Source organism: Lycium barbarum, chromosome 2 (genome assembly GCF_019175385.1).
Source record: "Lycium barbarum isolate Lr01 chromosome 2, ASM1917538v2, whole genome shotgun sequence".
NCBI classification, from domain to species: Eukaryota; Viridiplantae; Streptophyta; class Magnoliopsida; order Solanales; family Solanaceae; genus Lycium; species Lycium barbarum.
The window spans coordinates 120,782,227-120,803,370 of NC_083338.1; the positions used below are offsets into that span (position 1 = coordinate 120,782,227).

At 36.9% G+C, this 21,144-nt stretch overlaps 1 protein-coding gene across 2 annotated transcripts in view; it reads right to left on the bottom strand.

The window, feature by feature from the left end:
• The window catches only part of LOC132626955 (DEAD-box ATP-dependent RNA helicase FANCM), a 31,186-nt gene extending 10,299 nt beyond the window's left edge, over window positions 1-20,887 (bottom strand). For both annotated transcript variants that reach the window (XR_009577723.1, XM_060341996.1), the window contains exons 1-18: window positions 20,731-20,887; window positions 20,320-20,653; window positions 13,596-13,739; window positions 12,233-12,315; window positions 11,996-12,110; window positions 10,419-10,510; window positions 7,867-7,921; window positions 7,653-7,774; window positions 7,461-7,568; window positions 5,532-5,725; window positions 4,874-5,004; window positions 3,446-3,506; window positions 3,260-3,330; window positions 1,849-1,898; window positions 1,614-1,779; window positions 1,269-1,396; window positions 845-1,189; window positions 706-772 (exon numbers count right to left, since the gene is read on the bottom strand). Coding sequence is in view for 1 of the 2 variants with exons in the window: in XM_060341996.1 (XP_060197979.1) it covers window positions 706-772; window positions 845-1,189; window positions 1,269-1,396; window positions 1,614-1,779; window positions 1,849-1,898; window positions 3,260-3,330; window positions 3,446-3,506; window positions 4,874-5,004; window positions 5,532-5,725; window positions 7,461-7,568; window positions 7,653-7,774; window positions 7,867-7,921; window positions 10,419-10,510; window positions 11,996-12,110; window positions 12,233-12,315; window positions 13,596-13,739; window positions 20,320-20,653; window positions 20,731-20,781 (2,317 nt within the window). In the remaining variant the exon portion in view is untranslated. The remainder of the gene's footprint in view (window positions 1-705; window positions 773-844; window positions 1,190-1,268; window positions 1,397-1,613; window positions 1,780-1,848; window positions 1,899-3,259; window positions 3,331-3,445; window positions 3,507-4,873; window positions 5,005-5,531; window positions 5,726-7,460; window positions 7,569-7,652; window positions 7,775-7,866; window positions 7,922-10,418; window positions 10,511-11,995; window positions 12,111-12,232; window positions 12,316-13,595; window positions 13,740-20,319; window positions 20,654-20,730) is intronic.
• Window positions 20,888-21,144: the final 257 nt, after the last annotated feature.

The window sequence follows — 21,144 nt, forward strand, 5'->3', positions numbered from 1 at the left end:
GTGGGAGTGGCCTCAGTGGAAGACAAGATGCGAGAAGCGAGATTGAGATGGTTTGGGCATGTGAAGAGGAGAGACACAGATGCCCCAATGCGGAGGTGTGAGAGGTTGGCCATGGATGGTTTCAGACGAGGTAGGGGTAGGCCGAAGAAGTATTGGGGAGAGGTAATTAGACACGACATGACGCAGTTACAGCTTACCGAAGACATGACCTTAGATAGGAGGGTTTGGAGGACCCAGATTAGGGTAGAAGGTTAGTAGATAGTCCCGTTATCCTGTCTTATTAGTAGTCGCATTATCGCAGTATAATTTCTTGTGCCCTGATTCCTGCTATTATCTGTTATTTCCTGTGCTTTGATTATCCTATGTTATCTGTGTCGCTTGCGTTATTTCATTTCCATATCGCTTTGAATCTCTTAGCCTTATCTGACCTCTTTTTATGCTTTTTTATTGAGCCGAGGGTCTTTCGGAAACAGCTGTCCTACCTTGGTAGGAGTAAGGTCTGCGTACACTCTATCCTCCCCAGACCCCACGTTGTGGGATTTCACTGGGTTGTTGTTGTTGTAATCAATAATTTCGGCCAGACTCAGTGGTAATGTAGAGCCAGTATATTAGGAAAGTAAATAGATTATCAAACATCAATTAATAAAGTGATCAAACTGGTGAATAGTTTTGCTGATGAATCTATCGAGTATGTATATAAGTTACCTTTCAGATTTCCTTCACATGGTTCGGTAGCTTCAATTTTCATAGACAAATTTTCAGAATTTTCATCCTGAGCCATCAAAGAGAAGTGATTCAATTTTCAGTTATTCTACAAATAAGAAGTTAATGTCACTGTGAGAACCTCATTGTTAGAAGCTTTGACATCTCGAGGAACAGGCATTTCTTGCAAATTTTGCATGGCATCTATTAGCATCCCTGTTCTAAATGAATGCACCACTCTGTGCACTTTGGATGGAAATGCCTGGGAATGGCGAAAGGCAATAAGTGATGGTTTCCATGCGTCCTGAGTCTCCTGACCAGTAGACTTGAAATATTTCGCGAGCAAGCTTGCTTCTTCATCACTTAATTTGTTCTGGAATGCAGACACCTGGATAGGGTGAACATCTTTGGTGTTTTTTCCACGAGGAACAAACTGTGGTATTGATAGCTTGAGAAACTGGGCTTCTGGTTTAAAAATATGTGGAATCTACAATAGGCAAACATACAAACTTAAGAAGGTAATGGTTTCCATGAAGCTGGTGAGAAAATCTGTAGATATGGCATACCATCCTAGGACTGGAATGAAATGAAAAGCTATTCATTCCCCCATTTCTCATGTCTTTGATAATTGTCTTGCCGCTTGTTTGCTTTTGCAAGTAACCTTTTAACTCTCTTCCTTCGTAAGCTAAAACCAGTAGAACTTCATTAAGGAAATCTATTGAAATAAACACATTAAAAAATAATTTGGGTGCCAGAAACTGAATATTGCTAGTGCAGAGAGAAAATTGTAATTTTTTTTTTCTGAAATGGGAAAATTGCTTTTGGGGAATCGAACTCTCGGATCTTACGAGAAAAGTTGTACTTAAAAAAACCAATTTTACAAATCAAAAAAGAAAAAAGGAAAAGGATATCAACTCGTCCTTCATGTTTCCTTCCTGTTCTGCCCATGCGCTGAATCATTCTCAAAGGTGATATATTAGCATCAAAGCATATGACAAGATCCACTTCCATGATGTCGAGACCTTCTTCACCAATTGATGTTGCAACAATGACATTGTATTCGCCAGTTCGAAATTTCTACATGAAAAAGTCGATTCAAGAAAGGTCGACTGTCAAGTGACAACAAAAGTAGAGCAAAAGAATTACCTCCAAAACAGCTTGTTGATTTTTTTGTGATTGGCCTTTTGATGTTTTGCCTACAAAGGAGTTCATGAAATAATGCTATGAGAATTGCAGATTCTTAGACCTAAAAATGAAAGAGATGTGTGGAGGCAAATTTCAGTTTGACATATTATCATCAGGAATTAGGACAAACCGAAATATTTGAGGAAAGATAAAACATAATAGTAAGAAGATATTCTTCCTCAAATTAAGTGAAAGGACTACCATTGTAGTTCCATCCTGAGGACTGAACATAATAAGTGTTTCACATGATAAACGAGATATGAGCACCAGAAACAGGCAACGAGAGTTGTCAAAGGCAAAAAGACTAGAAAGGCGCCAAGGTTTTGCTGGGGCTTTAAGCGTAAAGCGCAATTAAAGCATGGGATTTAGCGAGAAAGGCTAATGAGGAATGTGTGTATGTGATGCATAAAGAAAAAATCATTGTAAAGACAATCAATTTTTTTGGACAAGAGAACTGAGGAAACTATAATTAAGAGAGATATATGAGGTAAAAATCCTGTCAACCATTTGATTTAGATGTTAAAATACAATTTTTAGCTTTTTGACTAATTTTCTGATACTAAATTTCGAATTTCTTATATACCTAATCACTAAAAGAACATTTTGTTAACAATTAATATATTTACGTTGTTAGATATTTATTGTCTAGTACTATCCTCTTAGGGACAATCCATGGCCCACGAGGTGTTTGCCTTAGTACCTCGGTGCCTGCACTAAAGCGCCCTACCTGAGCTTCACCTAACTTCAGGACTTGAGCATGCCTAAAGTGAGTCTTTAACAACACTGAGGATACAAACTTTGTCATAAAGACTAAAGCAAAGTAGTTTTAGTTTCACTCAGACTTATCATAGCTATATCATGTATTTCTCTCCATTGGATAATGTCATTCTTTTACTTGTCTGTTTGGGGGTAGGAAGGAAGCAGAATTAGTTATTCCTGCATAGCTGTATCATCAAGCTTAGGAAGGATTCAAATTTTTGAATTTTGTCGCTCAAGCGTATTGGTTTTGGGGCTCGCACCGAAGCTCATACCCTCACCGAAAGATGTGGTTCTCACATGTAATAACTGGTGAGACACAGAAAAATGGCAATGCAAGTATATGTCGCATCTTAGAACAGATGTACCAGAAATTTGTAATTATTATTGAAGACGAACTGATACTATCAAATAGCAGCCATGAATTCCAGAAAACATGGTAATGATAATAAACTACCACATAAGGATAAATGACCAGTACACCTCTTAAAATTATTGCACAAGAACACTCCGACGGCACTTTTCCAAGAGGAAATAGCCCTTGTCTAACAACGAAACAGATTAAAGTACCAAGTCAGTAGGAAATTGATCTGCTGAAATGTATAGGGTAGGATACCTGAGCTTTGGCCTATGAACTCAGTAGCTTTAACTAAATCTGTTAAACTCCTCAAAGAAAGCAATATGTCACTGCAGCAATCAGGTTTTCAGAATTTAAAAGTAAAAAAAAAAAAAAAAAAAAGCATTTGCCATCAAGTAATAGAAGTGTGAGAATAGCATTGCGAGGAACTGATATAGGCTTTACCTGACACTTTGTCTAAAATTTGAGAAAATGATAACCCTTGATTTTTTTGGATCACTCGTTTCTGCAACAGATGGAAAGATAACAAAGGAAATAAGAAAGTAGGGTGCACTATATTAACCATGAGAAGGTCTAGAGTCCAAACAAGAGATTCTGAAAAGAAAAAGGAAATCCTGCAATTTTTACCAGTGGCTTGATCATGATAAATTCTAGCAACATAAAAAACTACATCATCTGGCAAATTTAAGGAGGTAGAACCCTAGAATTACAGTTGACTATATGAAGAAGGATAATTTAAAAAAAAAAAAAAAAATTATATTAACAAAGAGAGAGAGAGAGAGAGAAACTACTAATAACTTAGTATCTGATATTACAGGGATCCACTTTTCATTGCATAACAAAGCCAATCTCTGCAATTGACAATTTGCACAGAGATGGCATTTCTTCTTGCTAGTTTAGCACCATATAGGAAATGTTGAGTGAGATACTTCTTTACAATATTCTAAGTATAAATCGCTAGCCAAGATTTGACTGTACTCTAGTTTGCACCATAAGCTACAAATGAACTTCAAATCCACCATTAGTAAAGAATAATACTTCATATTCACCTATATCTATTTGTCGACTTGACTTCGGTTTGTCATTTTCTAGAGGGTAAAAATACCCTGAGCATGAGACCACGAGTACAACACTGTGCTGAGAAGCTGACAATCCACCTAAAGCATGTGAGGCATTCATGATTCTGTCTTTTAATGTGAAAATTAATGTGTAGTAACGAATTATTACCAAAGGCGCTTATCTACAGCCTAAATTTCTGCCCTGCTTGTTTTGGTGGCCTTAAGACTCCGTAACAGGGAACAAAGTTTCAGTAGACAATGATTATCTTTCATTGGCATGGTTCAAGAGTTTTACGAACTGCCCAGAATGTAACAGAAGAAACAAGTTAAAATTTTGGCTTTTTGAAAAACGGGAATTGTAGAAGAATGTATTATCCCACTTAGAATTCCCTAGGACTAAACAACAAAGTTAAGTTTGAATTTTATTCCAAAGAAGAAACAAAAGCTTCATTAAAAACAGTAGAAACTAAATCATAATTCTCCAATATTAAACTCAAAGGATAATAGTTGCCGATGTGCCACAAACTTTGCCTCTTCCTATTAGGATTACTAAAACGGGAGAAGTCTAAAATTTACAACAAACACAATCCTCAAATGAATTTGCAAAATCAAAAGAATCGAATAACATACCCAAACTCTCAAACCTATTGACAAGCAATCAAGTTTCATTAATAAAATGATGTCTGAACCAAAAAAAAATTAAAAACATGTGTCAAAGCCGATTTGCATCCAAGTAAACATAAACAGGGTGCTCAATGAACAATTATAATGAACAAATATTTAAAGAAACAGAAGACTGTGATATGTAACATACTGAAATGATCGTTCAGTATTTCCAGCGTTTTCGATAACTTAGGACTAGGAGCACCATGAGATACAACTTGCTGCATTAAATGCTTTGCTTTCAAAAGAATTTCATTTCTTCCCATCAGTCGTCCAAACAACCTATAAACGACATGTAAATGTTTAGAGAACAGACAAAAGCTTCCATCTATCTAATCTTTCAGAAAAGACGAGGTAGAAGTTGTACAAATTCGGTAAATTAACTGCACAATACGTATATGACAGTATCTTGGATGTCAGGATTTGAAGATGAAGACTGGCGCAAGGAATAATTTGTTTACTTTGTTAGCAATTTGTCAAATCAGTTTGGAGGATCATAACTCTAATCTGGTTCTAACTTTTCTTATTCTTGCCAGCTCAAACTATGAATATATTGTGATAGACTATATTTCCTTTAAGCTTGATTATTAATAAAGTTTCCATCAGACTCCCAGCCTAATGACCTATTAATCTTTTAAAAAAAAAAAAAACTATATTGGATGCAATTGGTGATGTCACGTTGAAATGCATTTGGGCAGCATGTTATTAGGAGGGATATTATTGTTTAAACAAACCCACTCATTGAAAACAAAATACATTCTTTCATCAAGTTGAATTAATCAAATTCTGGATACTCAAAGAGGACAAACTTGGATTGCAGTTTTTCGTCAAGCATCTCAAATGCAGATTTTATCCCATGGCTCGAGAGCAGCTTCAATATATGGGAAAGTGTTATAAGAACACCATATAGTCCATCAATTTCTTGAAACTTCACTTGAGGCAAATTTTGAGGTGGAGCTTCACGAAATCTTGACCGTGAATCAAGTATCAGATGTGGGCTTAACTGTAAATTGGACAAGACAAACAAACCTTAAGAAAGGAACAAAAGTGTACATATATATATATATATATATATATATATATAGAAGAGAGATTGTGCTATCCCATTTTAGTAGTGACAACAGTAACATAAAATAGCTGAAATGGAAGAAAAGCACATTCAATATGTACATATGAATATGGTTATAATGCTTTGTAGAGCCCTTGAAGAATAAAAGACTGTATAGTCTTCGGAAATGGAAAACATGATACATTAGCAAATAAATAGTTCAATTCCGCTATCCAAATACTATCCCCTGCTCGTTCAATGTATCCTCTTTTTGCAAACGTGATTTTGGTTAAAGCATATATAGGACCCCTTGTCTTTTATATTACTCTGATTATTTTTTATTTTTTTTTGAAAAGGTAACACTTATATATTTATCCAAAAATCAGACCTGCCACAAACGGTTACAGGTCTCGATAGTTATAAAGGAGTATTCAGAAGATCTTCAATCCTATATAGTACTCTGATTATTTCACAGATTGAAAGTGGTCATTATTTGTATTTTAGAGCAGAAACCTCTAGAATCATATTAGTATACTCTGGTAAAAGAGCATACACGCCCCAAACATTTGAGTTTAGTGATGTGAAGACATTAAGGACCTGTTTGGCCATACAAATTATTCACCTTTTCCCGGAATAATTTTTCACTTTATCTGAAAATAAGTCTTTGGCCATGAAAATTCCAAATTCAACTTGAAGTTGTATTTCAAATCTGAAAAGTACATGCATGAACAATATTATTCCAAATATTCTTTGCAAAAAGTATATTCAAACACAACTCCATCTTCAACTCCAACTCCATAAATTCCAAATAAAGTGAAAAATATTTGGAATCTATGGCCAAATGCCTACTAAGAACAAAAAAAAGTCAGGATTTCTGAAACAGAAATTTACAATTCAACTTTTTCAGAAATTATACCTTATTAATGACATTAAATCAAATTTACCACCAACAGTTCTATTTTCTACTCTTTAACAAATTAAAATAGATATTTTACTTTTGCAACTATTAACTGTGTCAATGCACATGGAAAAAAAGATGCACATCCTTCTTTGCTTGGGCATCTTTTCTAATGATATTTATTGAATATTCGAGCCTTCAATCGGAGCATGGTTACAAGGAGGGCAATGTGCTTGGGCAGCAGTAATCCCCAAGTGAAAATGAAATTCACTAATGATGTCCTTAGGATTATAAAGAGGAAGTGAGGATAGAACAAATCATCGTGCAGAAACCTGGATCTCAGGAGAATAGATGCTTGTGCAGGAAGGCGAGGGAAGACTCATCATCAAAACTAAGTAAGAAAAGGCTGACAGAGGACTGCGGAGCCTTGGAGACTATCACAAGATAGTCTACATTAAATAATGCAATCAAAACCATACACTCTATGCACTTTAGATTCAAACAACTTTCCAGTCTCGCAGGATAGGACTCACATGGAGGCATTAGCATCCGTTTAACAATAGACCTCATCACTATAATCCACTTAGAATTGCAAACATGAAAGAAAAAAATAACCAGAACAAAAATAGGAAGAAAGTGAAAAGAGGATAACAAATAACTTCATTGAACAACTATCCTATACCTGAACTTCGTTGACTGACTAGTCAGAACAGCACATCCACAAATGTAACAAATAACTATATCATGATTAAATAAAATATCAAAAGAATTTTCAAATAATAGTAGCCATACTGTCCGGTTATTCAGTGATAGTCCGTATGCACGAAGCCGATTCACTAATGGGTCCATTACTTCAGAGAGGAGATCACCAACTTTGACAGCATCTTGGCCCATGGGAACCTGAAAGTATGATTAGAAATTTTTTGAACATAAACTACAAAGAAAAAGCTTCAACAGAGAGCCAAAAGGGAGTTTTATTTATACTGTTATCTGTTCAATCTTTCGAGCATGCACATATGGGAGCACATCTGGGTCAGTTTCATTTCGGTATTCAAGTGTTGATATTTGCAAGTTATCGATCACTTTCTGAACTGCCTGCCTTTTAGCTGACATATGGAAGATCCCAGTAAGAAGGGTGACATAAGGCATGAGACCGATTTAATTTCCAACAAAGTCCAGCAGATAATTAGTTACTTACACCCAGGTGTTGCAGTTAATGCTAATATCCTCACTTGGACATGAAATGCCATCAACTGCAAATAAACCAAAAAGGTTAGAATTTTCACCAACCAAATATAGATAAATTAAGGAATTGAGATGGAAATTCCGACCTAGCTTATAGAAATCTTAACAGGAAAAGGCCTGATAATATAAGATTTCCCCTAAATGTTTCCCTTATTATTGGACACTGGAACTTTTTAAAAAACAATTAACAAGGAATATATCATTATACGGGAAAACACTCCTGCAATCAAGAGGTAAACCGAAAAATTGAGAACCTACAAAATTAAATGGTTCCTACAACTAAATGGCTCTCTACAAAAGATACCCATCCTTCAATGCAAATAGGGCTCTCATGGGTGCCCCAAAAAGAAATTAAGGATAAAAGTCTATTCTTTGAATGTAAAAGATTAATTCCATTTCCATCAAAAGCTATCCAGTTTCTCTCTCCAAACCACCCACATGAGAGCTAACGGAGCAATATCCCACGCTCTGTATCCTATCTTCCTTCTTCTAAAAGCCGCACTAAATAAAGTGTCATTCACCGTTCCCGGCATGGTCGACAATCCAAACTATCTCAAGTTTTGCCACAACTGTGGCTACCTGGCAATGTAGAAAAAGGTAGTCTACATCCTCACCCGATATTTTTTTACACATAAAGCACCAACTACCATAGGTAATCCTTCTCTTCCTCACGTTCTCGGTAGTCAACATCGCTCGTCTAATGGCAACCACGCAAAGAACAAACTTTTCTTGGCGCCCTAGGAATCCAAACAGAAAAGTGTGGGAAAAGCACCTCAAAGAAACACAGAAAGGTCAAGGTTTCATCTATTCAGGCAGTTTTTTTTTTTGGCACCAGATTAAAAATATACATCATAATGTAGCTTGAGAAAATGAAATAAGAATTTGAATTTTGAAACTCATAGAAGCCTGTCTGGTTGGAAATGGGCCAAATCTGATGATCACTGGCAGGAGTTGGCCGATGATTTGAGTTTTGCAGGGAAAAGCAGAACAAGAATCTGAAGTAGAACGCTGAATTAGGTATATAAAGCTGGTACTAGACCAACAATCGTTTTCTATTTCTACATAGAGCAAAATGAAGCAAATAAATTATTCCCACAATCCCTTTATGTCAGTTATCACAATGACAGATTAGTGTTGTCAAAGGCACACTTAGCCCTGACGCGAGATGCAAAACAAGTTGAGGGCTTCGCCTTGCTTAGCAGGCACGTCATTGTCGTCATGAAGGCTCTAAGGTAAACTTTTCCTTTCTAATGAGCGTAATCTTGAAGAGATGACACTAAACAATTGACATTTTACTTTATTATAAAAAAAAATACAATTTCTTTGTCCATATATTTGTTATTCTTGCTTATAATTATGTGTTGTTGTTGTTATATTCTTTAGAGCCTGTTTGGATGGGCTTATGCCTATAAGCTGCAAACAGCTTAAGGGCAGCTCGGTGCACTAAGCTCCCGCTATGCGTAGGGTCCGAGGAAGGGCCGGACCACAAGGGTCTATTGTACGCAGCCTTACCTTGCATTTCTGCAAGAGGCTGTTTCCACGGCTCGAACCCGTGACCTCCTAAAAAAAATAAGTTGGGGTAGTCTAACTTTTTTTTTTTTGGCTTATAAGCTGCTTTAGATAAGCTAAGTCAAATGGGTCCAATTATTTTTTTGAGCTTATTTTAAGCACAAAATGACTTTAAGCTGGCCAGCCAAACACTCAAAAAAGCTGAAAACAGCTTATAAGCAACTTATAAGCAACTTTATAAGCCAATCCAAACGGGCTCTTAATATCCAGCTTTGGTTCTTGATTTGCTACTCCGAGTACATGGGTGATTCGCTGTCGAAAAACTTGGAGTAAAATCCCTTTTACAACCGACATAGAATTGGTACTGCATTTCCTTGATTCTGTCCACACTTGAGAAATCAAATCCATGATACTTTTGAACTCTGACAGTACCATCTTGGTGCTGTAATTCATGAATAAAACTACTGTACTTGTAATAAAGTTACATAAAGGACTTTAAATTTCCTGAATTTCTCTTTCTATTGAAAAAGATATCCATGCAGCTCCACATCATTTTAATAATTTATTGTGGAGTGCGGGATACCAAATTGTTGATAAACTGTCCAGATTATAGAATCTTACATGGGGTAAAATATCAAAAAGGAGAGGGTGATCGCCTTTCTCAATCTCTCACCTCCCCAAGAATAGGTATTCTCATGCAACAACTGTGAATAGTAAATAGTTAACACAGTGAACACTGAGCATATTTCCCAGTCATCTAAAATTGTTTTAGAAATATTGATTATCAACTGAAAGGAAAGAACGGTCATAAACAGGTACCAGGTGAAATTCACATGGCAAAGCAACTCATAAAGTTACAAAATAGTGTCACGTTGAGATAGGTTTGAAGCAATGTTTAGAAGATCTACTTTCATAAAAATCAGGGAGCAAGTATTTGACAGAACGTTAAGAATCATATCAGAAAGCTAGCGCATAAAAACAAAGTACATGACAAACCTCGCGAACCACTACACAATAAGAGTAATTTCCACTTGCGCGATGAGCCTCGTCGATTACCAAGCAAACTAGATGTTTCACGAAGCAAATTCCTGTGATATATTTACAGATGTAACTTCATAAATGTTCATTATGGTCTAAGAAGGGGAAATTACAAAGATATGAGATTTACAATTATCTTAATCAAAAGGAAGTATATTCAATGTGCATTATAAAAGAATTAAAACCAAAAAGTTACACCAACAGCATTTTATTTACTAAGAAAGCAATCAACCGATGCTAAGTTGGATCTATTTGGGGTGTGAGCCATTGGCTATTAGCAGTCATATGTTAAACTCACTGTTGGAAAACTTTCCCTTGTGTATACTGTATTATATATTCCAAGACAGCACAAGATAAGCTCCATTTTGCATCAAGACGTGATAGCAATCAAGTTTGCCAAGAAGAATGCAGTCCCTTAGAAAAAGCACCATAACCATAAACTAAACTACAGATACCGAATCCCCTAAAGAATGAAGTTGACTCATACGATATCCCCTAACAAATGAATTCACCTCCATGATGGACACCAATGACACCATAATCATGGAATATAAAAATATCAGGAAGGAACTGGCGATGACCATAATGAACAGGAAAATCCATAATAAGATCCAAGTAATTCAAGCAGTTATAAACTGCTAAAAGCTCGTGAAGCAATAACAACCTTTTGTGCGTCAATTAACATAAACGAGATATACTCAAAGTGGTTATCATCAAGTAAACGTAATTAAATTTACTACAACTTGGCATATTCAATCTTAACCATTTGATACATCTACTACCTTCTTTTTTCATATTTTGAGCATATTTAGGTAGTATTTTTTTTTTTTTAATTGAGCATATTTAGATAGTATCTAAGCAGAATAATTCTATTTGGGCCAAGCAATTAACCTATAATAATTCTTATTCCCAAGGTAGGGGTAAGGTCTACCGGAAACAGCCTCTCTACCTCCCAAGGTAGGGGTAAGGTCTATCGGAAACAGCCTCTCTATCTCCCCAGGTAGGGGTAAGGTCTGTGTACACTCTACCCTCCCCAGACCCCACTTTGTGCGATTATACTGGGTATGTTGTTGTTGTTGTAATTCCTATTCAAACCTGGAATGCTAAATATAATAGAGTCCTCAAGTTTCTACTAAATAGTTAAATCTGTTTTTTTCTTTAAAACAAGAAAGGCATAATCACAAAATTCATTTGTCAGTTAAATAGCTTCTTATCTGCAGAAAGTGTAGAGTCAATACATGACATACCTTCCAAGAGTAAGTCAAAAAATACATAATAAATATAGATTCAGTTTTTGACATTTTTTCAACACCTCCGATAAGAGAGACTATGGTTTTTGATGCTAAAGTGATCCAATTATACAAATATAAGTGACTCTCCTCTAGTTTGTGCATTGACATCCAGAAATTCAAATAGCCCACCAGAAGTTAAATCATGAAAGCACAAATCATGTGCAGGTTAAACCACGAATCTCTTGAAAACATGAAAACTATAAACGCATAAAAATGTATCCGCACTAGAGTGCAGAATGTCACCAGAATGTATATCCTTCTCCAGTACTTGTGGAGTAACAAAGAAAACTCGTCTCTCTTTCCATAAACTCGCTCTTCTCAAAGGATTTGTTTGACCTGTCAGATCAATTGTGCACTCCTGCAATCAGTTTAGTAACAATGGTCTCAAAATGTAAATAACAGTACATTTGCTCTTTTAGGACATTGGATTAGGAAAACAACTTTAAAATAATATAAAGCAAAACAAAAATCCTAGCTTACTTGTGGAATATCTACAAACTTATGTAATGCTTCCACCTGCTGCAGAACAAGTGGGCGTGAAGGAGCTGCAAAAACAATTTTTCCTGCCATTGGGACACCATCGAGAACAGTTAATCCAAAGGATTTAAAATATATTCTAAACAGATATATATATAGATATATATATATATATATATATATATATATATATATATATATATATATATATATATATATAAACAGGACAGTCATCAGTAACTGAAGGGCTCATCGGGATTCAGCCATCTTAAGAACTGCAGTCTCCTTTGTTCACAAAACTGAAAACTGCATAAAATGAAATATCTGGCCTAATATGGTTGCTGCTAAATATTTCACAGTTATTAGCGTAAGATGTGCACTCAATATACAAGAACTCGGAACAATACCTTGAAAAGTCAAAGCAAAATATAACAAGTAGAATTAGCTGCTGACAGAGGTGCATTGATATCAAAATGATCATTGGCAAGTGGCAAGAGATTAATAAGCAAAGTTTAGAAATTAAAATGCCCGAGGTTTACCGGTTCATATATCGTGAATTTAAACTTGCTCTTCTACAGCATATAGAAGTTGATGTTTGGTATCTGTGGGATTTTTGTTTGTGGAGATTTTAACACTTATTTCAAAACAAATCTTTATACAGGGTGCACGATAGTTGAAACTGTAAAAGATTCATCAAAGAAAAGAGGATACTGGGACGGGAAAGCATGAAGTCCTAAATTTGCTATAGAACTGATTAAGTCACACTTGTGCAACTTCATTTGGCATCTGGATAAACGAGGTAGTGTTCGATCAGGAGGAGGACTGCGAACATCCGTCCCATGAACCGCCACAGAACCAAGCATTTCTGGCAAGCTGGGATCTTGCATGTCCAGGATCCCATTAGATCTACCGGTGACTGGCTAGGGGGCTACCACTTCCCTTGTCATTGGAGGTGGAAAACGAATCTGCATCTCGTGCGATACAACCCTTTTGATTTTAGTTGGGAAAGAATGTTGAAGTCCATCCAAACCGTACAATGAAGAATAAGAGCAGAGCAAAGCCCCAATGGCACACTATTGACTAACCATTTCACAATTAAAACCCAGTCTATTCAACATTTTACTCTTAATATATTTAGAGTTTAAATTAGGTTTAGTTTATTGGGATGCGGGGAGTAAATTCCGGTGTTCAAAGAACCTACTTGTCATTCTTGTATACCTCAAGATTTCAGCAGATTCAGCTGAGACTAATCTTGCTTCTCATAAACTAGCTCTCCAATGTAGAGACATGATGTGAGTAGTTACTGGAACTAGTATGGTGACAAGTTCGAAAAAATAAGAATAAGATAGTTGTAGCATTGCATTACCTTCTGGGAACCACCTGAAATAATTATACATTACAACAGCAGCAATAAATGTCTTTCCAAGTCCTGTGGGTAATGTCACTAAGGTATTGCTAAAAAGAGCAGTGCGGACGATAGAAAATTGATAATCACGACGATCGAAATTTACTGCAAGGAAAAAGAAGGCAAATGAACATGAGTCTTCATTCCAAGAAGCTACTACAATGTTTTATCTAAAAGACAGTAACTTCATAGAGCTTATTATTATCCATGCAAAAGTTTCATTCAAGCAGCATAACTATTCGAGATTGTCTGTTTATTTAACTATCATGTTATTGCACTGAGATATTGTGCTTACAATTTAACTAAAAAGGGGTGTGGGGGGGTTGCATTAGCACTTGGCAAAGAAAATTATATTTACTTTCGAGAAAGCAATACAAAATGATTTTCATCTATTCCCGTTATTGCTATGTTATGTGTGCAAGGATAACAATAAATTAACCAGGTGAAATATAACACATGTTTTTTCTTCCTTTGTTCTTTCTTTTAATAATGGTAGTGCCCGACCAACAAACACGTGCCTCGACTGATTCATTTGGCAGCCTACTACACCCACAAGCGCAGTTGTCAGGTCAACCTGCTCACCAAGGATGGAAAAGATACTGCTTGGTATTGTAGTTGAGATTCAAACATGGGATCTCCAAGTTGTACTTATACACCTGAACCACTCAGTCATCCCCTTGGGGATACAATAAAGCGTATATATAAATTCCTAACAAGCCTAATCAACAACTAAAGTAACTATCAAACCTGCTGGGTGTGTGTGAACAAACCCTTACATGAAAAGTAGCCAAAAAAGAAGCTACTTATAAGGTTTTGTATACTCTTAAGGCTATGAAGCCTTTTGGGAAAAACCATACGTGCTTGGCTCAAAGCAAATAATATCACATTATGTTAAGAGTATCTTTGGGTTGTTTTACCCCAATTACAGAGCCAATGGTTTGGCGGAGTGATGGCGTGGGGTCCGATTTATTGCCTTTGCCTATCTATGGGTCGGTTTACTACCTTTACCCGTAGCTTGAAGAACACACAAAGAAGAAGATTGTGGGCTTGGCGTCATAAATACTCGAATGATGCGGGTGGCATAGAGTTAATCTCCAAATTGGCCCATGAATGGTGATGGGTCATGCGGAACTTAGTTCAAGAGGGAGATTGTCGGGTCTTATTCAAAAAAAGAGGGAGATTGTCGGGTACGTGTGAATAAAGTCTTAGATGAAAAGTAGAAAAGAAAATAAGCTACCTATGAGGTGTTGAATACTCTTAATAGTGTGAGGCCTTTTAGGGAAAACCATGCGGGCTTGGGCCAAAGCGTACTGTTGATTTGGTATTAATGATTAAGATTGAGATGTTGATTTGATATTGATGATTAAGATTGATAGCTTAATTTTAGGAATATATTGTATTAATGTAAATGATTAGGAATTGATTGTTAATTGTGTAATATTGTCTTTCCTTATTTAGTCTTAGAACGCATGTATAAGTACCCATTCTTGTGGGTTGTATATTCATTCAGAAATAGAAGAAGCCTTTTCTTCTTGCTAAAAATCTTCATGGTATCAGAGCCATTGCTGCCTTTTTAAGATGCGTTTTCTCCCTCGCAGCACTAGGGTTCCGTGTTTTATCAAAGAGGTCGAGTTTTTCTCTCTTTGTGGCTGTCTGCACAAAAAACTCCTCCCGTTCAGTTCGCTTCTGGATTGTTTTTCTCTATTGGGATCGCTGGAACATTCTGGGCCTATCCCTATCAGTTTTGATTTTTTCCGATCACCGGAATTAGGATTCCGGCGTGGCAGCCAACTTTCCGGTGATTTTTTTTCTGGAATTTTTTTTTCAGTTCTCGGGTCATAGGCCTATTCTAACCCTTCCCATCCAGATAATATGGGTGACACTACTTCTGGAGAGACTTTGTCTCAGGATGAAGTTCAACATCTTCGCCGTCTTCTGAACAAACTTGACTCTTCTAGTGTTGCTAGCCCCAATTATGTGCAGTCAGGTATTGCTTTTAATGCTCAGCTTAATTGTTGGATTATTGATTCTGGTGCGAATAGACACATGACAGGCTCTTCTAAAGGCCTTCAAAATTACTCTCCTAGTCCCAAAGGGGATTATGTCAGAATAGCCAATGGCTCCCTAACCCCTGTCTCTGGAACAGGTTCAATCTTTTGTACTCCTGATATTACCTTATCATCCATTCTTCATGCGCCTGATTTTCCTATTAACCTATAATCTGTTAGCACTATCACCAAAGAACTAAATTGTAGTGTCAGATTCTTTCCTGATTATTGTGTTTTTGAAAACCTTCATACAGGGAAGAAGATTGGCAGTGGTAGATTGCATGATGGCTTATATTTGATCGATGGAACTCGAGACTTTGGTCAGGCCTTTTTTGTAGGAAATAAGGATGTCAACCGAGAAATAATATAGTGGCATAGACGGTTGGGACACCTATCTTTTTTTGCTTTAAAAAATTATACCCTGGTTTATTTTCTAGAACCGAGTTTGAATCTTTGTCTTGTGATGCATATGAATATGCCAAGCACACTAAAAACTCTTATCCTCTGAGTGACAATAAAAGCACAATTCCCTTTTCGACTATTCATTCTGATGTCTGGGGTCCTACTCAAACACTTTCTTTGTCTGGTAGTCGATGGTTTGTTACTTTTATCGAGTTGCACTAGAATGACATGGGTATATCTGTTAAAAGCCAAAAGTGAAGTTTTTTCCTGTTTTAAGTCATTTCATAAGATGATTTGTACTCACTTTGAGGCTAAGATAAAGATATTTCGAACTGACAATGGCACAGAATACATGGATAAAACTTTTGGAGCTTACTTGGAGTCTTTTAGGATAATCCATCAAATTAGTTGTCCTTATACTAGTGCACAAAATGGGGTTGCTGAAAGAAAAAATAGGCATTTGTTAGAAGTAGCAAGATCCCTTTTGTTTACCATGAATCTGCCGAAGCCTTACTGGGGGATGCCATTCTAGTAGCTACCTACCTCATTAATAGAATGCCACTTAAAACTCTTAATTTCTGGAGTCCTTTAGAAGCTTTAAAGAGTAAAAATGACTATATTGTTCCTCCAAAGATATTTGGGTGTGTTTGCTTTGGTCACGCTAGGAACTCTGGGAAACTTGAACCTAGAGCTCTTAAATGTGTCTTTATTGGGTATTCTCCAACACAGAAAGGGTACAAATGTTATCACCCTCCTTTTAGGAGATTCTTTGTCAGTATGGATGTTACCTTTCGGGAATTTGAGCCCTATTTCAGTATTACACCATCACCTCTTCAGGGGGAGAATTATAAGGAAGAAGAGATGGTTTTTCCTAGTTCTATTGTTGAAACTACTGCCACAAGGAAAAGTGAAATTGGAGAAAGAATTTAGGAGGAGACTATTGAAACTACTGCCATAAGAGAAAGTGAAATTGGAGAAAGAATTCAGGGGGAGACTGTTAGGCGTTTGGATAGGCCTGATTTGATAACTTACTCAAGGAGAAATAGAGCAGAAGAAGCCATCATGCAACCTGCCGAAGCCGAATCTTCTTCTTCTGGTGAGTTATCTATACTTCCTAATGAGTTAGATTTGCCTATTGCTCACAAGAAAGGAGTCAGATCTTGCACTAAACACCCTTTATCTAACTTTGTTTCCTATCATTCTTTATCACCCTCCTATAGAGCCTTTGCCTTGTCTATTTCTTTTGTATCTATTCCCCGGAATAGGAGGGAAGCTTTTACAGATTCTAAGTGGAAGCAAGCTATGATGGAAGAAATGAAGGCCTTATCAAAGAATGAGACTTGGGAACTTGTCGCATCACCACCAGACAAGAAGTTGGTTGGTTGCAAATGGGTCTTCACTGTAAAACATAAAGCTGATGGTTCCATTGAAAGGTTCAAAGCAAGATTGGTGGCTAAATGATTCACTCAGACTTATGGAGTGGATTATCAAGAGACATTTGCTCCTGTTGCAAAAATGAACACTATTAGAATTCTTCTATCTTGTGCAGCTAATCTTGACTGGGACTTGCAACAGTTTGATGTGAAGAATGCATTTCTTCATGGAGACTTAGAAGAAGAGGTGTACATGGAGATTCCTCCTGGTTTTGGTACTGAACAAAGTCAAGGAAAGGTATGCAGACTGAAGAAAGCCTTGTACGGATTGAAGCAATCTCCTAGAGCTTGGTTTGACAGATTCTATAAAGCAATGATCTCCTTTGGTTACCAACAAAGCAATGCGGATCACACCCTCTTTATAAGACATTTAAAGGGTAAACTCACTCTTTTCATAGTTTATGTTAATGACATAGTAATGACAGGAGATGACAAAGAGGAGATGACCCGATTGAAGAAGTTGTTGGCACAGGAATTTGAGATCAAGGATCTAGGAAAATTGCAGTAATTCTTGGGAATTGAAGTTGCTAGATCAAAAAGAGGAATCTTTATTTCTCAAAGAAAGTATATTCTGGATCTTTTGAAAGAAACAGGTATGACAGGTTGCAAACCAGCAAAATCACCCATTGAAAGCAATCACAAACTACAAAGCGGAGTTGGAAAGTCAGTTGATAAAGAGAGATATCAGAGGCTGGTTAGAAGACTCATTTATCTCTCTCACACTAGACCAAACATAGCCTATTCAGTCAGCCTAGTGAGTCAGTTTATGCATGATCCTCGAGATCCTCATATGCAAGCTATCTTTCACATTTTGCGGTATCTGAAGTCTGCTCCAGAAAAAGGTCTACTTTACTCCAGACATGGTCACCTCCAAATAGAAGCCTTTACAGATGCAGATTGGGCTAGATCTTTAGATGACAGAAGGTCTACATCCGGTTACTGTACACTCGTAGGAGGAAACTCGGTCACTTGGAGAAGCAAGAAGCAAAGTGTAGTTGCTAGATCAAGTGTAGAGGCAGAATATAGAGCTATGGCCCAGGGTGTTTGCGAACTTTTGTGGTTACAAAAGTTACTAGAAGAATTGAGATTGTCTGAAAAAAGGAAACTTTCCTTGTATTGTGACAACAAGGCTGCAATCAGTATAGCTCCAAATCCAGTCCAACATGACCGAACAAAGCACGTTGAAATTGATCGACACTTCATCAAAGAAAAAGTCACGGGTGGTGTCTTGAGTTTATTCCATGTGTCATCGGAAAAACAACTAGCTGATGTGTTTACTAAAGGCCTCAACAAACGGACTTTTCATACACTGGCATGTGCAACATCTTTGCACCAACTTGAGGGGAAGTGTTGATTTGGTATTAATGATTAAGATTGAGATGTTGATTTGGTATTAATGATTAAGATTGAGATGTTGATTTGATATTGATGATTAAGATATTAGGAATTGATTGTGTAATATTGTTTTTCCTTATTTAGTCTTAGAACTCATGTATAAGTACTCATTCTTGTGAGTTGTATATTCATTCAGAAATAGAAGAAGCCTTTTCTTTTTTGATTAAGCACCGGGTGTCCGGGTCTCTTTGAGCCCCGACTAATCCCGGGGGTGCACAGGCCCTCGGCAAGGAGTTTCCCGCAAGTGCACCACGGGTAATTCAGGGTTTTACCCCAGTCCGATGGCCCTCAGAAATTGTTTGCACCCAGTGGGTTTCGAACTTGAGACCTTGAAAGGGAGCACCCCAAGGCTCAAGCCAATTACCACCAGGCCAACCCCTGAGGGTTAGAAATAGAAGAAGCCTTTTCTTCTTGCTAAAAATCTTCACGTACAAATAACGCCAGGGGAAGTGCACGCCGATTTCAGGACAACTATTTAAGTTATACCCGGAGCCCTAAACTTTTGCAAGTTTAACTGCATTAAATCAACTTCAAACACGCGATGTCTGAAGTTCAACGGGTAAATCAACTTCTAAAACGCGATGTCTAAAGTTCAGACATTCGCGCCTAAAGTTTGGTTTGTCAAAGTCTAACTTCAAACAATTTGAAAGCAAGCAAACTTCAGGCATGAACAAGGCACATATGCCTAAAGTTCAGCCATTTATTGCTTGAACTTACGACACATATACTTGAAGTTAAGTCATATTTTGCCTGAACTTACGGCACATATGCTTGAAGTTCAGCCATTTTGTCTAAGCTGTAGTCATCTTTGCCTGAACAATTTTTTGTTTGGAAACAGCTTGTTCTTTGAATTTCAGCAATTCAACACGCAGATATACTCCAAACGAGCTCAAGTTTAAGACATAGTTCCAAATATCATAAAGAACAAATCCTAATTATTAATTTGTCAAAAAAAGGGGGAACAACTTAAATGACAGGAACCAAATAGGGCCCCGTGAAATTTTTACTATCGCACACATGTTAAGCGTATCTTTGGGTTGTTTTCGCTCAACAAACCCTACGTTTACATTGATTAGGGTACAGGTTTGCATCAGGTACAAACACAACAACAACAAACCCAGTATAATCCCACAAGTGGAGGGTAGTGTGTATGCAGACCTTACCCCTACCTCAGGAGGTAGAGAGGCTCATCAGGTACAGACACGGTCAGCTTTAATCGAAGTTTATATTATTTGGGACACAAATGTTATAGCATCTCATTTAGGACAAGTGCATCAAGTCAAATCAAGAATCCATGAAAACATAAAGTAAAAAGGACGTAAATGCTCACATTTTTTACTTATATAAACCAATAATATGTAAAAACTGATAATTTGAAGTAGCAAAAACAGTGGGGGGGAAAAGAACCTGGAAAAATCCAAGTTTTTGCAGCCTCCTGATCAATCTTAACATAAGATTCAAATTCATCATTTTCGTTCTTTTCTCCTCCGAACCCATTTCTATTTTCCTGTTCCCAACTAGATTTCTCAGCATTCTTGGTGGGGTTTTGGATAAATTTATCAAGTGTAGATTGTCTACAAGAAGAAGAAGAAGAAGAAGCAAAAGGGTATTTATGGGTTTCTTTAATTTGATGATTTGAATGAGAAGTAGAAGCAAAATTAGAAGAAGATGGTCTGTTGGAAATTGCTGTTGCTTCAAGAGCACCATCTATTTCTTTGACAGCTAAATCCCAATCAAATTCCTGTACAAAAATATAGCGTTAGAAGCACAAAACAAAGGGGAAAAAAAGACACACAAAAACATATAGAGAGAGCTTACATCATCATCTTCATCATCAACTATGTAGAGAGGTGTGGATGAAGAAGCCATTAGGGAATAGTGTAATGGAGGAAAGAAGCAAAGGAGGGAAACTTGTAAAGACCCTTTGAATGATAGAAACTGGAAAATAGCGCCAGAGGGATCCTTCCAACTTTTCATTTTTTTATAGGGAAATGGGCCAAAAATACCCGTGCACTATTCGAAATAGGTCAGATTTACCCTATGTTATTTTCTAGCTCAAAAATGTCACCGCCATTATATTTTTGGCTTAAAATGCCCTCCAACTAGTTAAATAGCTCAAAAGTACCTTTCTTACTAACGGTTGGCTCTAAAATAAGAGAAAATGAGCTAAATTATACCTTAGAGGCGCCTATTTCGAATAGTTTAGGGCATTTTCAGCCCGTTTTCCTTAGT